Source organism: Hordeum vulgare, chromosome 4H, assembly GCF_904849725.1.
Source record: "Hordeum vulgare subsp. vulgare chromosome 4H, MorexV3_pseudomolecules_assembly, whole genome shotgun sequence".
Classification (NCBI taxonomy): domain Eukaryota; kingdom Viridiplantae; phylum Streptophyta; class Magnoliopsida; order Poales; family Poaceae; genus Hordeum; species Hordeum vulgare.
Genome location: NC_058521.1, coordinates 556,888,729 through 556,900,118, shown reverse-complemented (window position 1 = coordinate 556,900,118; position 11,390 = coordinate 556,888,729). Strand labels below are relative to the sequence as shown.

Sequence of the window (11,390 nt, the reverse complement as noted above, 5' to 3'; positions counted from 1 at the left end):
TTGCTAGAAGCAGTACCACGAATGTGAAGACCAATACAAGCATGAGGGGGCATCCAAAGATTATCACAGTTCCCTACAAATAGTAGGCAATATAATAGTACTGACCTACTGTACTAATCGAACCATTAATCCCTACAAAATAATGTATCCTGTCCTCACTTTCAACATTCAAGCACCATAGATAACCATCAATTTGGAAGAATAATGAGCCTTCCAGATTACCACGAACTGGGCCAAGAATTTATCTACCAAATGCACTACAGGCAAGACACAGTCCATACTGCGGGCAGTTGATAATGCAATAAATAACTACCAAATTGGAAGAACAATTAGTCTTCCAGATAATCATTCAATAGGTGAGCAATGGATGCCTGGCAGAAAAGACTTAATACAAAATAAATCCCAGGAATAATTATAATGACCATAAGCATCCTAAGGGGCATCCATACTAAGATATCTGGAGCACAGCAGTAGCATGTAGCTAGGAAATCGAAATTGACAGAAGATACAGATGTTTCAATGCAAATTAAACAAACTGGCGGGATGGTGGGCCTTTGTGAGGAGACTAATCAGATGGGTCAAATTCTTTTCTGCTCTTGACAGTAGCCCTTTTTCTTGAATCTGAGTCTAATTCATCCAGATCAGAGGAAATTGCTAGGCACCCATAAAGTATTCTCTTTTTCTCACCCCTGTTATCAGTCTCAACCAGCAAAGGGTTTGTATCAGGGTCTAAGTTATGAGTGGCCTGTGCACGTGACCAACCTACACGTCCATGATCTTGCTTCTCGAGAAACTCAGCAAGGCGCTCAGCCTCCTTCAAGCCAGATGGGTTGTTCGCGAACTTGATAAGTGTCAGACCCAAATGCCCTTGTTTTCCATACAAGGACTTCGACTTGCCACCAGCAAACCCTAGTTCTGAAAACAAAGATAGATGACAACACAGCAAATATTACTGTGCTATATATGGTATTACTTCATAAACATGTGCTCAACGGAGTAGTAGTTGCATAAGTGGGAACGGCACTTCTCATGTGGTTTTGTTTCTTTGAGTCTAATGTGGCTACATTCAATTCCAAATTGCACACTCAACATCAATGGTAGATTTGATATTTCATTTTAGCAAGGAGTCTGAACCCCAAATATAATGCTATAGTCTTCCTCTAACAGAAATATAAGGCCAGGCAAAACATTGGACAGAGATGAGAAAATACACCCAGGTCTGACTAAGATGCATAGCACACTGGAAGTAGGCGTGTGCTTTCCAGACTCACATATCAGAACTTAACGGATCTCTTTGAATTTGAAACCAGGATGCACCTTCAGGTATTAAAACAAAGCCACAGCAAACTAATTTTGCTGGGACAGTGCAATACTCCATGCATGAATTCCTTTTCAAGGAATGCATACTGAACATAACTCATCTACTAGTGTTAGACGCCACTGATCACTGAAGCCAAATAATGCACCGGAGATACCCCCACTGCTACTGCAGACATCAACCTTGCAAGAACTGCAATACTCATACGGGCAAACAAAGATTCTAACACTCGTCCTACTGCCTCAGCCAAGACAGTTCTGCTCTATGAGCCAATAAAATATGATAACCTCACAATCCTCACTGCTCCAAAATAAGTCAAGACAGTTCTGCTCTATAAAGCACAGACCCAGTGCTAGAAACTCCCAGACCAGGTGGGGTCTGGGGAAGGATTATACAAGGCAAGCGTTACCCCAGCACAGTGCAATGCAGAGAGGCTGCATCGAACCCAGGACCTCTTGGCCCAAGCAAGGAGTACTTCACCACTGCGCCAGGCCTGTCCTTCATAGTTCTGCTCTATGACCCAACAAAATAGGATAACCACACAATCCTCACCGGCCCTAACAGAAGTTAAATACATGCAAGCCCATCTCTCAACACAATCAATCGGCTGAGTCGACCATATCACATGGTACTAATGTGCCTGAGAGTTATAGAGACTGAGCCAGTACAAGGGAAATACCCAGTGTTCTCAAATCCATCAGTTTGACGAGCTATACAATGGTCTTGTCTGTTCAATTCCTATGGACCCACAATGTTCCTAGATCAGTATGAATAATAGACCTAACATTAATGGATAGCTTTAATATTGTTTCAGTGTAAAGTGAAAGACCGGGGTGAAAGGTCACTAAAGCACCATCGTACAAGTTTTCTAGGTCCCTTGCATAGATGTGATAAAAAAAATACCAAGCAGATAGTGCGAATAAGAAACTTCTGTGCACTTATCCAACCAAGTATGCAACAACTGTTCACTTATAAGTTGGAGACTACATTATAGACATACCTGCAATTTTCTTATCCATTTCTTTGTTTCCCAAACCCTCAGAGCGTCCATCTTTCTTCCTCCCAGTGGCAGTGTTACGAATGATAACAGTTGGGGGCCATAAAATAAGGTCCTCCCTATTTGCTCGAACAAGATCAGGAGGTAACGACTGGTATGCCTTAGAGTTATCAGGGACTTTTGTATAATCCCATCCCTTAAGGACACACAATGCCTTGTGTAAACCAAGATGATCAACGAATGAATCTGCATTTGGTGGGTTGTAAGCATGCATGACAAGCCCGTGCACATCAGCAAAGTCCTTAGAAGACCTGGAATTGTGCACATTGACCAGACATAATCACAAACGAATTAAGATGTGGTCAACATGAGGTGATATCTACCAAAATAAATGTAACCATCAAAGCTGTTATATGACATGGTCTAAAAATGAAGAAGAATATCAAATACATTGCACAAGCCCCAAAGCATATCAATCACACATGACACAAGAAAGCATGAAAACAAGATTCCAATGCCAAAGAAGAGCCCATGGCAAGAAAAACGGTGTAGATATATTTGTTCACCAGTAAAATAACATACTCCAGCTGGTACAGCATGAAGTTGTCTAGGCCGCACCAGATACCATGTAGTAGCCCATAACCTGTCTATGGCTGATGTTTAGTCCCAGCAAGCCAGCTCATCCATTTACCCCCCTACACTCACCAACCACTAACTTTGGCTTTTGTATTACTCACCCACTCTTGTATACACAGGCAAGCACATTAAGTTTTGACTGCTGATCAGAAATGAAGGGCATCAAAGGAAAGAAGTTATGGTCAATGTTTCGATAGCACTGGAATGCATACCAATCTTTATCAACATTTTAGGAAAGTTAATCATGCAGACAAGGCTGGTGGAACAAGAAAATGTGTTTCCGATAAGGGATGAATTTGTATCAACTACAGAAAGGAAACAAGATATGCCCTATGGGAAATAAAGATATGATGAGCCTGAATAAACTATAGTGGGGATATATCGCACACAGAAACCAACGAGGATATGCAAAAAGAAGTTTGCATCTACAATGACAAACAACGAGCCTTGAGGGGATAAGATGGATGGGCAAAAGTCCAATCCAAAAAATCTATCATTTTGGTGGCATCTACCTTCTGTACTTTCTCTCGATATTCTCCCCTATAGTAGAAATATACTAGATGCAGTTATCAAAGCGGAGATAAGATAGGCATCCACGAAGAAATTATTTACTGCAGTAAAGCCCTTTGGACAAAGGCATAATTCAAGTTGCCATTTGAAATGGCAACCGATCCTTGTAGCCATCTTCTAGGATCTTATCGCCCTTTTGGCAATGTTATTACAACCACCCCTGTAAAGGTCTCACATCACTTGGTCACTGGTGCCCCATGATTTCCTTAAAACACTATAATATCTAGATGAGCAATTTTAACATGGTCCCTCTTACCTCCTTTCACATGGGAGGTAAGAAGGTAAGAGTTGCTTAGACCCACTACCTAGATTGCACCGATACGGATACGTGTATCAGTATCGGAGCGATACGGATACGTAAATAGGTCATTTCTGAAAGCATCAATACGGAGATACGTTTGACTATTTTTGAAAACGATATAAAAAATACGTTATCAATTAAGCACCAATCCATTTAGCACACATTTAGTCAGTGCCGTCCATTATCTTCTATCTTCTTATCCATGATCCCAACAAAAGCAAGAACCAACAGCCAAAGGGTTTACCAAACAAAAAAGTTCAGTTAGAGAGAAGGGGAGGAGGAGAAAATATGCAACCTTCCATTAGATAGAATAGAATTCTACAGGATAATGGAGGGAAGGGAAGCGGGAGCACCAGGGAAAGGAGCTCACCGCCAGCACTACTTGAGCCTGAGGGGTATCGGGACGTATCGGAACAGAATCAGTATCGGATACGGTATCTGATACGGATACGCTGGTTGCTGGAAATATATGTGTTTTCTTGCTCACTACTTAATAAAATCAACGGCTCAGACCTATTATATACTCTTACATCTCATGTGAAAAGAGGATTATAAAGCAGGTCAAGTAGGAGGTTGTTGGTTATAATTTATAAACCATGGCCCAAAGATCTAGTTCCAACAAACTATCAGGTCTACGTTTTCAGCAGCCACGTTGGTCCGGTCTGGATCTGATAAGTAATAATGGTGCCTCTATGAGGGTCAGAGGGTGATATCTCCAAGTCCCCATTTGGATGAGAAATTTTTAGAACCCTAGGTTGTTCAAAACACAAATCATACTCCCATATACCAGCTATTTCTCTATCACCTCATCTACCACAAAACCACTATGTCACAGGTTACCAAACTAACCATAAATAAACCGAAACATACAAACTAAATATTCCGATAAAAAATTGTTTTTAATTGCATCTGTTTGCCTCTTGTAACGGACGAAGTCATAACAGCCCATTCGGACTTACCATTTCAAGATATACAATAGGATAATATAATTCATTAGTTTAGAGCTCTTAGTACACGCACGTTACCTCACCCTCACAGACGGACAGACCCCTCCAACATGCATTGTAGCTGTCACATGGAATCAATAGGCAAGCATTCAAAAGCAATATCATTGAAAGCCCATGCAAATGAGACATACTAGCCCACCAAAGATCGAAGAACATATGACCCCGCCCACCCATTCATGTACCATTTCTCCCTCACTCACATCACTCGCATCCTCCCTCACAATCATCAAAATTCACCAATGATTAGGATATTGATAAATGGTACCTAAAAAGCATGGACACGGCTAAACTTGCCGAATCGCCGTGCTGATACGGCAGGACACGGGGACACGCTAGGACACGGCTGGACACGCGTATCCCGCCGTATTTCCTGAAATACAAATTAAAAAAACAAAAAACAAAAGAGGACACGGCTGGGACACGTTGGGGACACTTGTGGGACTCGGGAGGCCCAACTACACTGCGGCCCACCCCTTTCTTTTGGGGGTCGCATCCACGCGCACCACAAAAGCATGAGCTGGGAAACCTCCTCGAGTAGTCCACGCCACAAATAGGGTTTCCCAGCTCCTGGACTCCCCGCCGCCGCCAGCTCCTTGACTCGTCGCCGCCTCCAGCTCTTGGACTCGCCGCCGCCGCCGCCTGTACTCAGCCGTCGCTGTTCCCCAAGTGCAGCCGCTTCTCGTCTCAACGGAAACCAAGCCGGAGCAGGTAACCTCGAGTCCTCGATCTCTTTCTTTCATCTATTTGAATGGACTTGCCATGGATCTGACTGCTTGCTGCTCCGCCATGCTTCCCTATGCTGATTGACCGCTCAAGCATGGTACTTTTGCTGACTTTATTTGTTGTTCCATGTTGCAGGGTATCCATTCAATCTTGCAAGAAATTCTAACTTTCAGGCAGCCATGGCATATTTATATTTATTTATTTCTCGTTTTTCTGTTTCTAACTCTATATTACATGGCATATTTATTTTTATTTTTATATATACTTGTCATGTCCCCGATGGGCTGTTTTTGGAAAATGCCGTATCCCGTGTCCCCGTATGCGTGTCGCCGTGTCCGTGTCGCCGTATCCGTGCTTTTTAGAATGGTGCCATATCAGTAGGGTGCTGAGTAGGGATAAATAGCCAAATATTTCAGTTAATCGGCCGATAGATCACCTAATCGCCTATTCGGTGACCCACCGAGTAGTGATTAACTGACCGATATGCCGACTAATTGACCGATATTTGGAACAATGAAACTCACCTGCTAAGTTGTATCAAGCTACTGGTCATAGTTTTCACAGCCAAGCCAGGGACTGGTCAGGCTCTCAAGTTCATCGGTTCATGGTCGAACAACTAGTTCGTTGATTTGACCATTGTTCAAGAAAGTAGAAATAAGTCCCATTTTGGGTGTTACGCACCAAAGTAATCAGGTATAGTTGGTTAGTGGCGATGAAATTAAGACATCGCTAGGTGAGGTCGTGGTTTCAAACCCCACCCACGCACTAATTGTTGGCGGAATATCAAAGAGGAGTCTGGTGGCACACTTGGGTGGTTTTCAGCGGAATATCAAAAGCGGAGTCCCCTGGCACACTTGGGTGGTTTGAATGCTCCTGATTTTTTCCAAGTTTAGCGCTGAAACAAACAGTCTTCTCCGGTTCATATGCTTAAATGGTAGTCTAACTGAACCAGTCGAGACAGGTCACCGGTTCCATGGTTTTCTAGCTGGACTGTCAGTCTAGTTTAGTTTTTAAAAACTATGCTCCTGACATGGCACAATCCAGCTCTAGGACAGTGGAAGATTTTCGAGAGGCATGACGGAGTAACATGAAGCTGTGCATGCGGCAGTGAACCAGTACAAGTTTGACACAATTCATGCACAGATGTGAGGCAAGCAACGTCAAGGCATGATGCAGACTGGTGCGATGAGGTCCGCTCCTACATGTGAATAGCTCAAACCATAGTTGACCGGCATGGCTGCAGTCAGACGAAACTGAGGCTAGTAAAATGCATCATACGCTGAGCTGTTTTGGGTAGTGGAATGGTACATTCCGGCTTGTACATGATTGCCATGTGTACGATCGGTTACAAACGATGTAAATTTACTCAAACAAATACTATTCGTAGCTATCAAACAAATACGTTAGTATCATATCTGTCTGAGCAGTATCGGCCAATATGTATAACTACTCAGCTGCAAGAAGTTAAACAGAATGTGCAGTGCATTTGTTGTTCCAGAACAGTCTACTAGCATGCTGAATCAGAAACATCACACAACAAGTAGCTCAGAACAACTGAAAGGAGAGTTATAACTTGAAGTTTCGCACTGATAGTCTAATAATAAATTTCAAATAACAACAGTATTAGGTCTAATATTATATGCCAAATTAGAAAAGAAAGCCTCACGGTTCTCTCTGATCACGAAAGTAAAATATCACTTTGCTCGGAGCTTCAGTGGGCGGAAAAGAGACAGCATGAAGCACATATGATATGTGTTAGCCACAGAGGCAAGCTCACAGAAACAAATAAAGGGCCTGATAGAATATGATGATACAGCTGCTCTCACCTGAAGAAATAAAAAATCAATAACGGAAACTAATTTCAGGAACCATAAAGGCACAGCACCTAGTAGCAGAGAGCAGAAAATCTATCAAGGTACTCCATCGAGTGCAGTTCAATTCCATGCCTGTATCAGATGAAATGAAGCAATAGCATAGCTACAATTCACCTGAAACTACTCCTACTTGTGCCAAGTAACACGAGATCTAGAGGAATGAACAGACTTATCGCACAGACCACATGTAGAATCTATGTTGATTGAGGGGCATAAAACCTAGGGTGCAATGTGTGTCTCTCCAGCTAGACATGCACATGATATTATCAGTATTGGTTTACGACGGTGAGGAAGACATAGCAAAGTCATATGAAGTCAAAACGTAAGAGCAAGCTCCACAATGGAAAGAAGCCAGCACAAAAAACTGAGTACAATATGTACAAGAATGCTTCCTAGTAAGGAAGTGACAAGCAAGGCGGGATCACCAAACCTGCCGCAGGGGAGACATTGGACGAGTCCGCCTTCAAGGTAGCTCCGCTTCTGGGCGGGATTCTCATTGAGCATCTTGGAGTACTTGAGGAACGCCTTCCTAAGCGCTTGCGGGTCGACCGGGGGCTGCTGCATCTGCGACGGTTGATGCGGCGGCGGCTCGAACCGGGGCTGCTTCGGGTGCCTGGAGAAGCCCTCCTCGGGGTCGGCGGGGTGCCTGCGCTTGTCGTGCGGCGGGAACTGCTGCTGCGGCGGTGGCTGGTGCGGCGGCCAGGCCTCGGGTCCGGCACGCGGGAAGTGCGGGAGCTGGGGAAAGGGGGCGGGCTCGAACGGGTAGTCGGGGGGCAGGGCGAAGTAGGTGCGCACGGTGCCGTCGGCCAGGTGCACGGTGCGGCGGTCGAGGTTGTTGAAGCCGTAGGGCGGCGGGGGAGGCGTCTCCACCCGCGGCTGCTGGTGCGGCGGCGGGCGGGCGGCGGCCACCGGGGACGCGGGGTTGCGGGGTTGCGGCGCGGAGGCGGGAGGAGCGGGGTGCCGCCTGGCGTTGGAGGCACGGTTGGGGCTCGGGGTGCGGCGGGAGGTGGACGCGGCCTTGTCTCCGGCGGGGCCGGAGGCGGAGCCGGCGGGCGGCGGGCCCCAGCGTGACTTGCGCGGCGCCATGCCGGCGGAGGGCTTGGCGGCGGAGGAGGGCTTGGAGGGGGGAGGGTTAGGTTTCTTCATCGCTCGCTAGGGATCGCGGCGGAATTTGGAATTTGGGGGATGGGATTCGCTTGGCGGTGGCGGAGGGATCGGAGGGGGGAGGATTAGGTCTCTCTTTTTATTTTCCTTTTTTACCCATTTTTCAGAATCCTTTTTACCTTCCTTTTTAGGCTAGAAGAATCATTTTAGGAAAACCTTTCGCACCGGCAGGCCTGCCGAATCTTTCGGACGGTCACTTCCTGGCATGACCTACTTTCTTCACGCAAGGTGCTGGCGCGTGGGACCCCACAACAGCCTTTTTGACGCAGCCCAGTTCCTTCATGCGGATGGTCGGCGAGCGCAGGCGATCGGGGGTCACGAGCGAGGGCGGTCGGCGGCAACTGCGATGAGCACGGGCGCCGTCATGGTCGGCCACACCGAAGCTGCAAACGGCCATGCCTCGAGCTGCAACCACCATGTCACGAGCTACAACCGACGAGCCTTGTTGTGTTTGGGCATGGTTGGAACCGGAGTTGGAATCGGAATTGGGCGGCACTCGGGGCTCGCAAACTTGTTGGAACTGACGGACGCATAGGTTACAACCATCACGATTTTTTGCTACAACCAATGAGCCTCAGTGCTACAACTTGCATCGGTTTTTCCTACAAACGATCACGACTAGACGATGACGATGATTTTTTGCTACAACCGTTGTTGGTTTTGCTACTATCGGTGACCAATTTTGCTGCATCGGTGACGATGGACGACACGACCGTCGGCATGGCGTGCTGCAACCAGGCAAGAGATGCAACCATCGGCACAAGAGCTGGATTCGCAGTCCAACGGAGCTGCAATGACGGTGAGGTGGAGCTGCAAGGCGACCCCTGTGGGTGGGATGTTGCAGTCGTTGTCCATCGAGCTGCAAGGGGCGGCCTCTTAATTTCTGGTATGATGCAACTGTGGACCGACGAAGCAAGATCGATGTTGGAACCAGTCCGACGTAGCACCGACGACGCTGCTTCCCGGAGTTGCAGCGGTCACCACCGGTAATGTTGGAACTGTCCATCAAGGAAGCTGTAAACGTCAGACAAGGAAGCTGCAACCACTTGACGGTGACAAAAGCACGGCGACTGATAATCCCCAGGTGCAAGGAATCATCGTAGCACTTTTCAAATATGAAAAGTGGTAAGTATGGAGTGTCGAATCTACAAGGAGCTAATGGTAAGATCAATATTTTCTCAAGTCCTATCTGTCACCGATGCAACTCTACATACATCGAATGTTTGCTTCTATCTAGTAACGAAAAATAAATTGTGTTGTGGGTATGGAGAGGATAGCTATGCATGATATTGGAGAACTAAAATATGAAAATAGTTGCTACACTAAATAGAGTTAGAATAAATGGGGAGGGTGCAATAATTATGGTATGGTGTGCGAAATCATCCTAGGCAATTGATAACAAGATCGGTAATCATTCTTGCAATTTTATATGAGGAAGAGGCATGAGCTAACATACTTTTTGTAAACTTATGATTGGATCTCTAGCAAGCATCTGCAACTACTATAAACCATTAAGGTAAACCCAACCATAGCATTAAACATCAAGTCCCATTTACTCCCATACGTAAACAACCCCCTTACTCGGGTGTAAGCTTCTCTCACTCTAGCCACCCGCTATAAACGAATCATGAACATATTGCAACACCATCCAACGTGAATCCTTCATGTGTGTGCCTCTCTGAAGGCACCTTAGGATAACGCCAAAATAGAACATACACTCAAACCAATCAAGATCATCAATCAACTCAAAGGACAACATAGATGTACTCAAACATCATATGATGGCAACACATCATTGGTTAATAATTGTGGCATGAAACACCATGTTCAAGTAGGGGATTACAGCGGGATGCGGGAGAGTGGACCGCTGAAAAGAGATGGAGAAGGTGATGAAGACAGTGATGTTGACTAACACGATCACCGCGGCGATGGCTCCCCCGACGGCACTCCGGCGCCGCTGGAAGAGAGGGGGGAGAGTCTCCCCTTAGGCTTCCTCCTCCATGGCCTCTCCCCATCTAGGGAGAGGTTCTCCCTCTAGTTCTTGGCCGCCATGGCTCCCGGAGGGGCAAGAGCCCCTCTGAGATTGAATCTCTCTTTGTTTCTCTCATGTTTTTGTTATTGTTTTCTGGCCCTTCACCATTTCTTAAATATTCGGAGATCCGTAATTCCGATCGGGGCGAAATTTTGAGGGGGGTTTTATCGGAAAAATGTCTTTCTTGCAGCGAAAGAAGGGCCTCAGTTGACTTAAGGGTTGGCCATCAAAAATGGGAATTTCTTCAGAGTGCCTGGATCTACCTGTGTGCGGCATACTCAAACTGCAAGGTTGTTAGACATTAATAAATAGATAGAGTGAGTACCTCGCTATGATACCAGTTGTAAGGGACGATGAGTAAATCGAGCAAAGGGAGGTTGATGGGAGATTCAAAATTTTCTTTCGAAACTTGGTATAACCCTTAACACAACAACAGAGATAAAAGAGGGATTAAATCACAAACGAAGAAACTAGACTTAGCACTAGTGAAGATAAACTTAAATGGGATATTGAGAAAAGTTCTCGAGGAATCGATTGATAATAACCTTCGTGTAGTGGTTGACGGCCTTCACATATATGATGGTAACACAGCAACACAGAACAACTACTAACATGATATAGCAATAAGTAGACTGGAGGATATAATCTTCGCCCGAGAAGATACAAAAAGAAATCACCAACACATATCTAGACAAGAGACATGAAACTAATGTAGCAGCACGGTAACGAATGGAATATGAGGGTACAATGCATAGCACAAATATAGGA

General features: G+C 45.5%; 1 protein-coding gene across 1 annotated transcript; it reads right to left on the bottom strand.

The window, feature by feature from the left end:
- Nucleotides 1-290: 290 nt before the first annotated feature.
- Nucleotides 291-8,637, bottom strand: LOC123449495 (early nodulin-75-like). The gene is made up of 3 exons (XM_045126736.1): nucleotides 7,857-8,637; nucleotides 2,319-2,626; nucleotides 291-915 (listed from the first exon to the last, which is right to left on the bottom strand). Exons 1-3 carry the CDS (start codon nucleotides 8,570-8,572, stop codon nucleotides 566-568), a joined length of 1,374 nt encoding a protein of 457 aa, XP_044982671.1. The 5' UTR covers nucleotides 8,573-8,637; the 3' UTR covers nucleotides 291-565.
- Nucleotides 8,638-11,390: the final 2,753 nt, after the last annotated feature.